The sequence below is a fragment of the Mustela nivalis genome, assembly GCF_964662115.1.
Source record: "Mustela nivalis genome assembly, chromosome: 17".
In the NCBI taxonomy this organism is placed as follows: domain Eukaryota; kingdom Metazoa; phylum Chordata; class Mammalia; order Carnivora; family Mustelidae; genus Mustela; species Mustela nivalis.
Genome location: NC_139036.1, coordinates 60,904,844 through 60,917,488, shown reverse-complemented (window position 1 = coordinate 60,917,488; position 12,645 = coordinate 60,904,844). Strand labels below are relative to the sequence as shown.

General features: G+C 68.1%; 2 protein-coding genes and 1 long non-coding RNA gene across 7 annotated transcripts in view; 1 reads left to right on the top strand and 2 right to left on the bottom strand.

Moving 5' to 3' along the window:
• Positions 1-12,645, bottom strand: part of LOC309850933 — a 1,194,231-nt gene that overhangs the window by 345,221 nt on the left and 836,365 nt on the right. The window lies entirely within an intron of this gene.
• Positions 212-2,447, bottom strand: NDUFAF8 (NADH:ubiquinone oxidoreductase complex assembly factor 8). 2 transcript variants are annotated; one of them, XM_082705534.1, is made up of 4 exons: positions 2,293-2,445; positions 2,036-2,146; positions 549-877; positions 212-456 (listed from the first exon to the last, which is right to left on the bottom strand). In XM_082705534.1, the coding sequence occupies exons 1-3, from the start codon at positions 2,374-2,376 to the stop codon at positions 833-835; spliced, it is 240 nt and encodes a 79-aa protein (XP_082561660.1). In that variant the 5' UTR covers positions 2,377-2,445; the 3' UTR covers positions 212-456; positions 549-832. The 2 variants fall into 2 exon arrangements, with proteins under 2 accessions (XP_082561660.1, XP_082561661.1); XM_082705535.1 differs by lacking the exon at positions 549-877 and having other exon boundaries at positions 2,293-2,447.
• On the top strand, positions 2,645-12,291 carry TEPSIN (TEPSIN adaptor related protein complex 4 accessory protein). 4 transcript variants are annotated; one of them, XM_082705461.1, is made up of 13 exons: positions 2,645-2,781; positions 3,566-3,638; positions 3,899-3,990; positions 4,139-4,232; positions 6,237-6,304; positions 6,471-6,549; positions 6,695-6,766; positions 7,543-7,752; positions 8,767-8,944; positions 9,053-9,166; positions 9,259-9,337; positions 9,575-9,709; positions 10,665-12,291. In XM_082705461.1, the coding sequence occupies exons 1-13, from the start codon at positions 2,734-2,736 to the stop codon at positions 11,211-11,213; spliced, it is 1,791 nt and encodes a 596-aa protein (XP_082561587.1). In that variant the 5' UTR covers positions 2,645-2,733; the 3' UTR covers positions 11,214-12,291. The 4 variants fall into 4 exon arrangements, with proteins under 4 accessions (XP_082561587.1, XP_082561586.1, XP_082561589.1 ...); XM_082705460.1 differs by having other exon boundaries at positions 2,673-2,781; positions 8,698-8,944; XM_082705463.1 differs by lacking the exon at positions 6,695-6,766 and having other exon boundaries at positions 2,673-2,781.

Genomic DNA, 12,645 nt, shown 5'->3' with positions numbered 1-12,645 from the left:
CCTTTTTTGCTTCCAAGTCCAGAGAAACCGCTGAGCGGCCTTCCCTACCCATGGCTCTTTCCCTCGTGGTGGCTGGACGCTGGCTCTGCGTCTGCTGCCCCGGTCAGGCTCAGGTGAGGTGTTTCAGATGAAAATTCTCCAAAAAGTGACCATCCCGAGGGGCGCGTCCCCACGGCCCAGGGTGCTCCGCGCACGACAGAACAGCCTCTGGTGCGGCCCGCCTGCTCTTTATTGTGGCTTCCCAGGGTCTCACGCTAACCCGAACCCTCACACGCGCGGCGCAGGAGCAGCAGCTCGCCCCCTGCCCCAGTCATTTCGGCTCTGAGCGCTTCGGGGGTTTCTGCCGTTTGCCCTTTGGGGCCGTGGGCGCCGCCGGGCTCTGCTCCCTGGGGCAGCAGACGGAAGTGCCGTGCGGGCTCGTCCATCCTAAAGGCCTCCTCTCGGGCTCCTCTTGGCCTGGAAGGAAAAGGGGTTGCTGTGAACGGGGTAACTGAGATGAGGCTGCGGAGTAAGGAAACCGCCCACCAAACGCTGTCTGCAGCCACTACCTTCCCGAGAGCCTGGCCACCAGCGCCGGGGACAGGGACGCCTAGCAGGGGGTGTGGGTGCTCCCAGCTGCCACGGGCCATGCTCCACCTGCTCCACACGGGCGCCCCCAAAGCCGCGCCCCCTGGACCAGGCCCTGTGCAGATGCCGCGGCCCCGACACCCCGGGCCAGTGCTCCGAGGCAGCAGAGCTGCTTACAGAGAAGGGTGCAGCCAAGCGCTGAACACTCGCCCGAGACAGGGCTCCCGGGACGCGCTGGACGGGAGCCCGCCGCCCTTTCTGCCTCTCACGCTGCTCCCAAGTGCCGTGGAGTCCGGCAGAAGGGGCACGTCTGTGAGAGAAACACTCAGGTCAGGCACTAGTCCCCGAGCCTGTCAGCGTCAGCACAGAAGGCCGTCCCGAAAACCTGTAAGTGTCACGGCCGGTCCTCGTCTCACACGTAAGTTCTTCCAAGCAGTGACCCCTGTGTTCTGGGGAGGGCTGTACCACGAGAAGCCACCGAGACGACAGGTGTGACCCTGGATGAATGACCCACGTCAGACCTGTGGCTGGTGACAAGGGCTGACCAGGGATGGGGGCAGGACGAGCCCAGAGCGAGCGGCCGTTATGATCACAGGGAGGTCCCCAGGGAAGGCAGCACGAGCGCTGTCCACTGTCCTCTCCCTGGAGGAGTGGCCAAGCCGCGGAAAGCCGGTCTGCTCGGGGACCCTGGAATGCTGGGAAATGGCCTCAGCAGCCCTAATTCCTGCTCACCCAACTGCCCCGTCTGTGGTCCAGGTGTCTCGCCAGCAGCTCCGGAGAACATCACCGCCCAACCCCGACCCAACGCAGGGGGCACCAGCCCAGGACCCGCGCGGCAGGCAGGCAGCCCCTCCTCACGCCCTCTGGCCCCCCCGCCCGGCTCCCTGCGTGTGTCTGCAGCTCCTCCGACGCGACCTGCCGCACCCTTCAGGACGACGTGCGGACGCTAGGTCTTCCCTCGCGCGGGGCTGGTGACCTTCAGACTCACGGCTCCCACCTGACCCCTGGGATCACCAAACGCCTCGGAAACAGAAGGGACGAGCCGCTGAGCGCGCAGAGTCCCAACCAAGAGAGGCGCCGACGGGTGCCACCACGGCGCCCTCCGGAGCCCAGCAGAGTGACCTGCGCGTGCCCCTGGGGCTGTCGGGGCAGCGGCGTCCTCCGCGGGCTTCGGGGCTGCAGCCGCGCGCCCAGCACACCCGTGCGGCGCTCACCGCCCGCGAAGCGAAGACCGCGGGTGCGGGGCGCCCGGGGCTCCTCTGGACACCACGGCCGCCGCACCCCACGAGCTCCAGGCGCTTCCGCGCGCGCCCCGCACCGGCATCCGCGCGCGGGGGCTGCCGTTCGCCTCCCCCGACAGGCGCGGGCACACGAGGTCCGGCGCCCGACGCCCGGCCGGGGAAGGCAGGCCTGCGGGCCCCCCGCGCGGCGGGTCGGGGAGGCAGAGGACCGGGGCGAGCCCACCTACCGCGGCGGCGAAGCAGCTCCGCAGGGCCTCGAACTCCCGCGCGCACAGATCCTTCGTCAGGCGGCCGCCGGGGGCCGTGGACGCCTGCACGCACCTGCCGTAGGCCGCGGCCTGTGGGCGGGCGGGGACGGGCGAGGATCGCGGAGGCCCCGCGCCCGCCCGTCTCCTGGGGCAGACCCCGCGCCCCGCCGGTCACCGCCCTGCCCGCGCGGGCCCTCCCCGTCCCGTAGGCACTGCCCCGCCCGGCAGCTCCTCACCTCGGCCCCACAGGCTGCGAGGCGCTCGGGGAAGGCGCGGAGGCGGCTTCGCACGCGCCCCCACACCGCTCCGTTCCCCGACATGAGCGGTTCCTCCCGGCACCTCTGGACGCCGCCATCTTGGGCCCGTCCTCTTCCGGCGTCCGGCGGCTCGATAGGCGCGCCTTCCGCCCGCAACCGTCCCTGCGGTTCTTGATTGGCCAGGCTTCAGTGCCCGCCCCTTTTCCGGGGCGGTGTCGGGTCTGGCCGAGCTCTGCAAGTGGCTCTTGGATTTGTCTGTCTTGGATTGGGACTTCAGATTGGCTCAGGCTCAAGTTATCTGTCGGCTCGGCGCAGGGACCCGCCCCGCGCGAGCGATTGGCCATCTGGGCCAGGCGCGCGCGCTGATTGGAGGGGGTCCGGGGCCGTGGCCGCGGGCGGGGCCGGACGGTGACCGGCAACATGGCGGCCGCGCCGCTGCTGCGGGACCGTCTGAGCTTCCTGCAGCGGGTAAGTGCGGGCGACCGCGGGTCCGCCCTGCGCCCGCTCGGCCCCCGTCGGGGCGTCCTCCGGGGCTCGGCGACCCCGCCGCTCCCCTCGGCCCTCTCCGTCTCCACGGCCGCGGCGTGGGCAGGGTCCGAGCCACGCGGGACGTTGCGGCCGCGGGGCTAGAACCGAGCGGGAGCGGCGGCCGGAGGCCCGGGGTCTGGCTTCCTGGCTTTGCGGAAGCGCAGCCCCGGGGAGCGGCCCCGCTGGACCTAGGCCGGGCGTGCCCGCGCCGGGAGGGCCGAGGGGCAGCGGGCTGGGCAGCTGTGTGCGGGTCAGGGCCCGCCCCGCGCCGGCCCGGGGGCAGCTCCCGGGGACGGCCTCGGGGCCTCGACCAACGGCCCTGCCCTGCAGAGACCGGGCTGACGGTCGTGCGCGCGGGGGCCTGCGCCTCGTGCCGGGACCGAGGCCGGTTCGCGGCGGCCCGCGGCGCTCCCCGGCGCTGTCCGCGGGGCCGGGCCGTCCGCTCCCGCTCTGGGCCGCGCGCGTCACGGTTCCACGGGCCTCTGCGGCTCCCCCTTGGCGGGCTGGTGCGTGAGGAGGGCACGTCCGCAGCCTCCCGCGCTTTCCACGCACCAGTTCGGGGCTCGGGACAGCAGCCGTGGCTGTCCCCAGTAAGCGCAGTGCGGGCGCTGCTCGGGCCGCGGGCCCGGAAGCTTCCGTCCCGCCGGCGCCCCGCGGCGGCCAGGTGGGGACCGGCCTTGCTTCTGTCCCGCCCCGCGCTCAGGGGGCTCTCGCTCCCTCCCAGCTCCCGGTCCTGCTGAAGGGAACGTCGGACGACGATGTCCCGTGTCCCGGCTACTTGTTCGAGGAGATCGCTAGTATCCTTCCTTGTGCCCACACGCGGGGCCCCGGCCCGCCCCCCTACCCTGGAGACTAGTGTGTGGGGCCCGAAGCCACATTAGGACGCCCCGGGGTTCAGGAGGTCCCCAAGCCCCGAGCTCTGGAAACCAGGGCCGGGTGGTGTTGGTGGGAGGGCTCCTGGGAAGCCCGGTGGCGGGAAGGCCGGGTTCTCTCCCCAGCCAGGCCCTAGCGTGGCCAGGGCTCGGCGCGCTCCGTCCCTAACCCAAGCGCCTCCCAGAGATCTCCCACGAGTCCCTGGGCAGCAGCCAGTGCCTCCTGGAGTACCTTCTGAACCGTCTGCACAGCGGCTCCGGCCGCGTGAAGCTCAAGGTGAGCCCCTGCACGGCCCCCGCAGACCCTCCCCGGGGTTGGGGCCCCAGCACCCGCCAGTGGCTGGCGGGGCAGGAGGCCGCAGCGGGACGAGTGCCGGCTGCCCCCGTGACTGCCCTCCAGTGCCGCCCCCGTGACTGCCCTCCAGGTGCTGAAGATCCTGCTCCACCTGTGTGCTCACGGCTCCGCGTCGTCCCTGCTTATCCTCAAACGCAATCCGGCTTTCATCCAGGAAGCCGCAGGTACTGGGGGCCGGGGGCCGGGTAGCCAGGGTCCCCCCTACCCCACACAGCTCAAGCCTTCTCGCCTGCACCCCATGCCCCAGCTGCCACCTTCTCTGTCCCGCGCCTTCCCCTTCTGGCCATCACGGCAGCACCGGGCAGAGTGGCCTGTTTCTGCCCGCGTGCCCGGCCACGCCTTGGCGGCCCAGAGCTGTTTTGCCTGTTCTGGGGCCTGGCACACCACAGGGGATCAGCACCGCCTCCCGGTGTCACGGGCTCGGTCTCCTCCCCAGGGCCCGTGAGCTTCTGCTTCAGGAGGTCTGTGGGAGGCCATCAGGGAGGTGGGGCTCTGGCCTGTTGGGGTCTAAATGCATGTCTCACCGCCACCCCCGCTCAGGCCGGGCGCTGTCACCTGTCTTGCTCCTTAACCAGGACCTGGGGGGATGCGGCCTGAGACCTTCCCCTCCGTTAAGGCAAGAGCCCTGGGTGGTCTTGGGGACACAGACCCCAGCACATGGCCTGAATGAATCGAAGTGAGAGCCTTGCCCACCGAGCAGTCCACGAGAGGGAGCACCAGGGAGGGGGACTGAGTTGTTCTGGGCCACCTGGTGCTCACAGGGGACCCTCAGCAGTTAGGGAGCACGTCCTACCTGCCAGGTGCTGGGGTACACCCCCGCCCCGAAACCACTGTCGGCCCTTCACTGAAGGCAGGGCTGGGTGCGGGTAGGTGCTTGGCGCCCGAGAGAGCTTCACCGCACAAAACCAGACACTGCCCCAGGGGTCCGTCAGGGCTCGTCCTGGTCCCAGCGAGCTCCCGAGAACTAGTGCACAGAAACAGCACACTCCGGGATTCTCGTCAGCTGGTGGGTCCCAGCGGAGTGCACCGTGGCCCGTGCGAGTCATCACCTGGGCCCTGCACCCCCGGAGCATGGGTAGAGCGGCTCGGTGGGGCCGGTGGGGGTGGGCAGACCGCGGTTCTCTGTTGGCACCACGGTCTCTCTCTCCACGGGGCGACTACCATGTAGCAGTCTCGGTCCACCGTGCTCTTAGCGTCGACCCCGTGGGACCGTGCCATTGGCCGTGGGGAGGTGGGGCTGGGCCAGCGGTGGCTCTGGGGCAGGGGAGCCGCGGAGGACCGCCTTGGCTCACACAGGAGGGGCCAGGTGCTGTCCCTTGTCCACTGGTGGCTCAGTTTCCAGCCGCCAGTCTCGGCTGGGCCCAGGGGCTGATGTGCACACGCTGGGCCGCCTGCCAGGGCGGAGACGGGCAGCACCAGGCCGGTGTGGACTGTTTGTGACAGAGGAGACAGGGGGAGCCTGGGATGGTTTGATTTTTTCTAAGAAAATTTCGTTTGCTGCGGCTGGTGCTCCTGGGAAGGCAGAGCTTGGAGGCCGTGATGAAGACCGGTTCGACCCTTGAGCCCGGGGGGACCTGCAGGGCTGGAATTGGATGGGACTCACTGGTGTTCTCTCTGGGTGGACAGTGGGTCGAGGGAGGTGGTTAGGCCGCCAGTGCAGCGGCTCCGCTGAGAGCGACAGCAGTGGGGTCGGGGAGAGGGGCCCCCGTGCTGCGCTCTGCAGGTTGCAACGCGGGCCTGGCTGCTGTGTGCATGTGCGAGGGGGCAGCCGGGGCCGCGGGTGTGTGGCCTCCGTGGGCCAGGAAGGTGATGTGGCTCTGAGAAGAAGCCTGGGACAGTGGGTTCTGGAGAAGGGGCTCTGGGAGCTCCCAGGCTTGGACCAAGGAGCAGCAGTATTCTGGGGAGTGGCGGGTTCCCCAGGCTGGTGGCTGCCGTGGGGACCAGGAAGCCGTGTCACTGTAGGGACTTGGACCAGGAAGCTGTATCACGTGGGGGACTTGAGGACAGACCTGAGCTTTGGGAAGCTTATCGGACCCTGGGTGTGCAGGGTGACCTGCCAGGGCTCAGAGCTCTAGGGACCAATGGGGGGTGGCCTGGGCTGGGATGGGCTGCAGCTCAGTGTCCCGGGGGCCAGCCACTCAGCCCTGTCACTCTGGCTCTGCCCACAGTGTTCTCAGGGCCCCCGGATCCTCTCCATGGGAACAGCTTGTCCCAGAAGGTGCGCGCGGCTGCCCAGGTGAGTCCAGGACTCAGGTCAGCCCCAGGACAGCTCGTCCTCCCACCACCTGGGACCCTGGCTCTGCTCCTGCTGTGGGACCAGATCGGGGCTGGTCCTCAGAGAACCATGGGGACGGGGGACAGCAGCCAGACCCCATGCACTGAGCGCCCTTCTCCTTGTCTAGGACTTGGGGAGCGCCCTGTTCTCTGACAGCTTGTCGCCTCCACCTCCCTCCCAGCCGCCCAGGGCCCTGCCTCCAGCGGGTAGGCGACTGTGTCCATCCCTCCCCCCGAGTCTTCCCTCCGGGGTCCCTCGGGATCCCTCCTCCCCACCTGATGTCCTTGGCTGCCCTGAGCAGGGCTGGGGGTGGGTGGCCACACTTGAGGCTGACGTGGGCCTCGTCCACAGGCATGGGCTCGCAGTCCAGACCCCAGAGCGCCCTCCAGGGCTTTGGCTACAGCAAGGAACGGGGCCATGTGGGTGAGTGCTGCGGGGGCTTTCGGGTGCAGGGTGCCTGGCAGCTTGGGCCTGCTGAGGCATGGAGGGTGGTCTTGCTGGGCTGCTGTACCTGGCGTCCATGGTCTTCTCTGCCCAGGCCTGCGGGGCAAGGAGGCAGGGCGGGTCTGCACCAGCAGGCAAGACGTCAGGCCGAGCCTCCGTCGCATGTGTGGGCGCCCAGCCCTTGGCTCCTTCAAGGGCTGGAGGACACAGGGTGCTGGGCCTGGCGGGGACAGAGGCGACCCCGAGTGGGGGTGGTGCTGTTTGGGGTGGAAGCCATGGTGGCCCACGTGCTACCCGTTCTTGTCCCGGCGTTCGGACTCCCCCCAGCGCTTGGGAAGCCTGATGTCAGACCTGCTTGGAGGTCTTGTCTCTTCCTGACACGGGGGTGACGGGGTTGGTCGCGGTGGGGCATTCGCGTGGGCCAGGGCCCGAGCCGCCGTGACGCTTGTGAGTTCCAGCACGAGCAGCACCTTGTCCCCTGCTCCCACACAGGTTGAGGGGACTGAGGGGCGCGGTTCTGCTGTGAGCTGTGGAGCACCCGGGCTCCGTCGGGCCTGGGGATACACTGAAGCAGATTTCCCCAGGGAAGCGCCCGGAAGGCCCAGGCCCCTGCATAGCCTCCTCTGTAACTTCAGCTCAGGTCTCCACCTTCTGATCCCTGAGCGGGAGCAGGGCAGCCCCTCAGGAAATGTGGGCGAGCACGGGGGGACAGGACCGAGAAGGGCCGTCACCCTCCTCCTCTCCCTCTGCTGCAGGCTCTGCGGGCGAAGCCTTCCTCTCCACCATCCAGAAGGCTGCAGAGGTGGTGGCCAACGCTGTGCGTCCTGGGCCCGAGAGCCCCCGCACCCAGAGCTCCCTACCGCGGGGAGATGCCTACCAGCCGGCCGTGACGCTTCCAGCCGGCCACGGGGGCCCGGGTGCTGGGAAGCCGCTCTCTGGTGCCCTCCCAGGTGCCCGAGGAAGTGGTGAGACTCCTCTGGGGGGTCTGGCTTTTCCCGGCCTCCTGGGGTCTGGGTGAGCCGGCCTTCCCTGTCCACTGAGCAGAGAGAGGGGACAGTGGGGTGCGGAGAGCGAGACCCCTTTAGTAGTGAGAGCCACGGGTTCCCAGCTCCGGGAGGGGCAGTCGAGGTGGGGGCTGTGGAAGGGGGCCCGGCGTGGAGCGGGGACTCTGCTGTGCCAATCTGGCTAAGACTCAGGCAGCACGTGACCCGATGCTCCTGAGGGCGTGTGCCCCCCCCCCCCCCCGCAGAGCCTCCCACTGGCCTGCCACGTGTTTGCCGTGGTCTCTGCGGTGGCTTCCCTGTCACACAAAGGTTATGCACAGCATGTAGATGCTGCTTTGCCAGTCTCTTGCCGGGAGCTCCGGTGTTACAGTCCCAAAGCGGGTGGGGCTCCTAGAGCCCCTCGAGCCCCTCCCCCCACTCAGATACAGACCCGGGACCCCAGCCCAGTTGCTGCTGGTTCAGCCGGGACAGCAGGGGTGCACGGCCAGGGCCAGCATCCACGTCTACTCCCCCAGCGTCCACCCCAGGGAGTAGACAGCGGCATCAGGGGTCACAGCCGGGTATGTGTCCAGGAATGTCATTGGGACAAGGGTCAGTGTGATGGGTCCCTCTGCCTGTAGCAGAGCCTTCTGGGAGCTTTGCTGTCTGGAAGGGCAGCGTCAGGACTCCCCGAGAATTGAGTGCCGCCCTGTCGGGCCCTGCACCTCCTGCCATGGGCCAGCGCTCCTCCAGCCTCGGGTGCCCGGCGCTGCTGGTCTGCGTGAGCTGGCTCGAGGGCAGGCATGTCCCAGGCTGGTGGTCCCCACCCTGAGCCACCCAGGTGAGGGGTGCCCCCCTCTGTCCCACATCACCTCGTGCCGGGTGTTTATCTGGAGCTCAGGCCCTTCCCTGGGTTTCCTGGTCCAGGTGCTTGGGAGGGGCGTGTGAGGCAGGTCAGAGGCCGCCCGATCTCACCCCCAGTCCCGTCTCGTACAGTCCGGCGACCCCAGCCAGGGCAGGCTGGAGGGGGCTGGGACGAGCCAGACAGCAGCTCCAGCTCCCAGACGTCCTCCCAGGACAACGGAGAGCTGAGCAAGGCCTCGGACTCAGGCAGTCGGTCTGGCAGTGACAGCCCCTCGGCGGCCAGCCAGGCACCCAGCGACCTGGCAGAGCGGTGAGTGGGCACCATAGGGCCAACATGGTCCTTTACTGGGTCCCGGCCCGCAGGGAGTCCTGGCCTGGAGGGGTCTCCTTCCGATCCGGACCGCTGTGCCCACAACAGGGTAGAGGCCGTGTCCCCGAGTGACTGCCGGCAGGAGCGGAGCCTGGTCCAGACTGTGACGCGTGGGCCACGTGCCTTTCTGAGCCGAGAGGAGGCCCAGTGCTTCATCAAAGAGTCAGTCCCCTGCCATTCCCCGCTCCCGGCTCCCGGCCCCCGGCCCCGAGCCCCCTGGCCCCACGCCCCACCTTCTGGCTGCCCCCCTGCAGGTGTGGGCTGCTCAACTGTGAGGCCGTGCTGGAGCTGCTGACCCGCCGCCTGGGCGGGACCAGCGAGTGCGTGCAGATGGTGAGGCCCTGCCCGTGGTGGGTGCGGACGGGGGTGGGGGGCGGGCGAGGGTAGCCGGTCACCTCCTCACGGGGGGTCTGACCTGGGCAGGAGGGGAAGTGAGCCCAGGACTCCAGGGTGGCCTGCCTGCCCCAGGGCTTCCCCGCCTGGGAGCCGCAGCTGGGCCAGGAGGAGGGGAGCCGGCCAGACGGCCCTGGGTCCTGGGGGGACCGTGCTGACCTTCTGTGTGCCTGGCAGAGAGCGCTGGGCGCCATTGCATCTCTGGGGCACACCGACCTGCTCTCCCAGGAGCACATCCTGCTTCTCACCCGGCCGCGGCTACAGGAGCTCAGTGCGGGCAGCCCGGGACCTGTGACCAACAAGGCCACCAAGGTGGGCAGCAGCCGGGGCGCAGAGGGCGGGTAAGGGGGTGCCTCGGCAGCCCCACTCCTGTCCTGGGCAGCATGTCCCAGCTGCTCCTTGCTGTGTGGACAGCTCGCGCCCTTAGAGCGGCAGCTGGGCTTCCCGGCTCTTGGCACTCTACGCTCCCCAGCCTCTTCCGGTGCCTGGAACCTGCCCGTTCACCTGTCCATTCACCTGCCTTACTGCTTAGCGGCTCTGCTGGGCACGCAGCCCGCCTCCCACTGGGCTCGGTTCGCGGCCGGCCTTCTGCGGGAAGCCCTCCTTGCTTGCTCCTGTTCTCCGCCCTGGGTCACAGGTCACGGGTCCATGCTTGGCTTCCAGACCCCTCCCTGGCTCCTGGAGGGCAGAAATGGTTTTGTTCTCCCAGAGTCCTTTTTCCACTGAAGCCTGAATGGTGTGCAGGGCACCTGACTCTCTGGGGAGCTTCTGGGCAGCACCCCTGCAGCCAGGCCCCGGCTGCTGCTCTGCCTGTTGGCGTCTCTGGCTTCTCCATTGCTCTGTGGCCCCAGAACACTCAGACCTGGAGTTGCTGGCCTTCAACAAAGAATCAGTGACCCAGCAACATCTGAGTCCCAGTCGTAGTGGGGTTTGTGGGGACGAGAAGGCAGGAGGAGGCCTTGTGTGTAGCAGTGGGGAAGGGCATCTGTGTCTGGCTGGCGTGGCACCCAACGGGACCGCCTCTCCCCGAGCTGGCTCCGCGCAGCGAGGTTCGCTGATGGGGGAAGTGTCGGTTGTGTCGGCAGGCCATGTGTGGGTGCAGAGGGCATGGCCGGTGTTGGAGCAGGTGGGGGACAGCAGCAGGAGGAGGAGGCCTGGGTGGGCAGCTGAGCGGCCTGCTCTCAGGGCTGGAGTGCTTGGGAGGGGTGTCTCTGCGCCCCAGGGGTGCACGGGATCCCTCAGCCAGTCCACTTTCCTTCATGTCCAGATCCTGAGGCACTTCGAAGCCTCCTGCCGACAGCGGCCCCCAGCCCGGAGGCCCCCGGCTGAGTTGGGCCCCGCTGCTGCCCCCATGGGCCCGTCTGACCTGCTGACCGATGCTGTGCCTTTTGCTGGGAGCCAAGCCTTCCTGCGGCCCCTGAGTCCCACCCTCCTGTCGCCCAAGAGCTCCGCGCAGTCCCCTCCCTCGGATGGCTCCTCCCTCTCAGTTCACGGGGAGTCTGGGGAGGCGGAGACCAGACTGAAAGGTCCCAGAGAGCAGGGGGCCCCCTCTGAGTGGAGCCCATTGGGCACAGGCTCCCCAAAAGGATCACCAGCACTCAGCCGGGAGCCCGGCCACGGCCTGCAGAGCCCGGCGGCCAGTGGTGGCTGTAGCTCCTTGTTCGTCGGAATGGAGCTGGTGGCTTGTCCCCGCCTGGTGGGGGCCGGGACTACCACAGGAGAGGCCCCCCAGGCCCCGCGGACGTTGTCACAGAAGGTGGCAGCGAGAGAGCCTCCTGGCCCAGAGTCGTCCGCTTTCCCGTTTCTAAACTCATGACCTGGCCGGCCTGGGCTGCACATGGGGTCCTCACTGCCCCTGCCCTGTAACTCCCAGGACCCCGTGACTTCGTACTGCCCTGTTTGCACACAGTCCCCATGTCCCACTGAAGAGAGGTTCCCCTTGGGCGTCTGCTACGGACCCTGCTCGCCCTCTGGCTGCTTCCTGTCGCTCGCAGAAGACGGGCTGGCGGCTCGCAAGCCAGTCTGAGCCACTGGTCAAGCCTGGGTGATGCGCCAGGCAGAGCCAGGCAGCACGTGCAAAGGAGTCCACGGGGGCCAGCTCCCAACCCAAAGACCGGCTCCCCGATTTCCTGCAGGGGAACATGGACGCCCTCACACACGGGCCCTTGTGAGCGTGGTGGCCGCACAGGGAGAGCCGTGGGGGGTTCTAGGCAGAAGTAGATGCGGAGCAGCTTGTCGGATGGGCGGCTGGGGTGTGGACGCTGGGTCTCCCGGCACGCAGTCATCTGCCTGGGGGGTTAGCCCCATCTGCGGACGGGCCCTGCTCCCTGCGGCCAGAGGGAAGGGAAGGGGGAGCTGTGGGGCAGAGGGCACAGCAGGGCCTGCCTGGAGGGGACAGGAGGGGACTCTGCCTGGGTCCTCAGAGCACACTCAGGCACATGGAGAGGAGGGGCCGGCTCCTCTGTGGGGGCCGCGTTGGGTGGGGGAATGGCCCAGGCCACAGCCCTGCCACGCTGCTACTGCTTCCAAGTGACTGCAGAGGAGGGCCTGGTGCTGCCTCCGTTTCCATCGCATGTCTCCTGTGCCGGAGGCCAGCTGTTTGGACTCGGATCCCTGGAGAGCAGACAGGCTTACAGCAGACCCTCCGCGATGCCGGACCTCAAGGTCCCCTGGAGACCCACACCTGCCTCCCAGAAACAAGGATTTGTGTGGGTTTGGAACCACCGCTTGGCTCTTTATTTCTGAACTCAGACCCCTGCCCCTGTGGAGTTATAAGCAGGCGGGTGCTGTCTGCGATGTCCGGTCACTCAATAAGCCACGTGTGGCTGCTTCCCACTGACTGCCCAGGGAGGTCACAACACCTAAACGTCCTAAGTAAACGCTGGTGTGCACCCGGAGCTGCCTGGCCCTGTTATTCCTGCCCGGGGCGCATGCGTGGGAAACGGCATTAAGGAGGGGGCATGTAGAGGACCCCCCCGCGCCCGACAGGAGGACAGATTCCTTCTTCCTTAAGTGCTGGGGGCAACTCGCCAGTCGGAGTTCTGGTTCTTTAATGTTAATGGCGAGGTTTCAACTGAAATGAAGTTTCTCTCGCCTGTGAAGGGCTCTTCAGGTCATCGTCCCATGTGAAGGTCAGGAGCTTGTCCTCCAAGGAGTTGGTCTGTCGCACAGACGCCGCTGTCTGTAGGGTCTGTAATGATGTTCCATCCTTATTCCTCATGTTGATGACTTTTTCCCACTCTTGGGTA

Coding starts and splice junctions, on each gene's coding strand:
- NDUFAF8 (XM_082705534.1), bottom strand. CDS start 2,376: ATGTCGGGGAACGGAGCGGTGTGGGGGCGCGTGCGAAGCCGCCTCCGC. Junction 2,147..2,292: donor TCGCAGCCTGTGGGGCCGAG/GTGAGGAGCTGC, acceptor GCCCGCCCACAG/GCCGCGGCCTACGGCAGGTG. Junction 878..2,035: donor GGAGCTGCTTCGCCGCCGCG/GTAGGTGGGCTC, acceptor TTTCTCTCACAG/ACGTGCCCCTTCTGCCGGAC.
- TEPSIN (XM_082705460.1), top strand. CDS start 2,734: ATGGCGGCCGCGCCGCTGCTGCGGGACCGTCTGAGCTTCCTGCAGCGG. Junction 6,550..6,694: donor CAGGGCCCTGCCTCCAGCGG/GTAGGCGACTGT, acceptor CCTCGTCCACAG/GCATGGGCTCGCAGTCCAGA. Junction 6,767..7,542: donor CAAGGAACGGGGCCATGTGG/GTGAGTGCTGCG, acceptor CCTCTGCTGCAG/GCTCTGCGGGCGAAGCCTTC.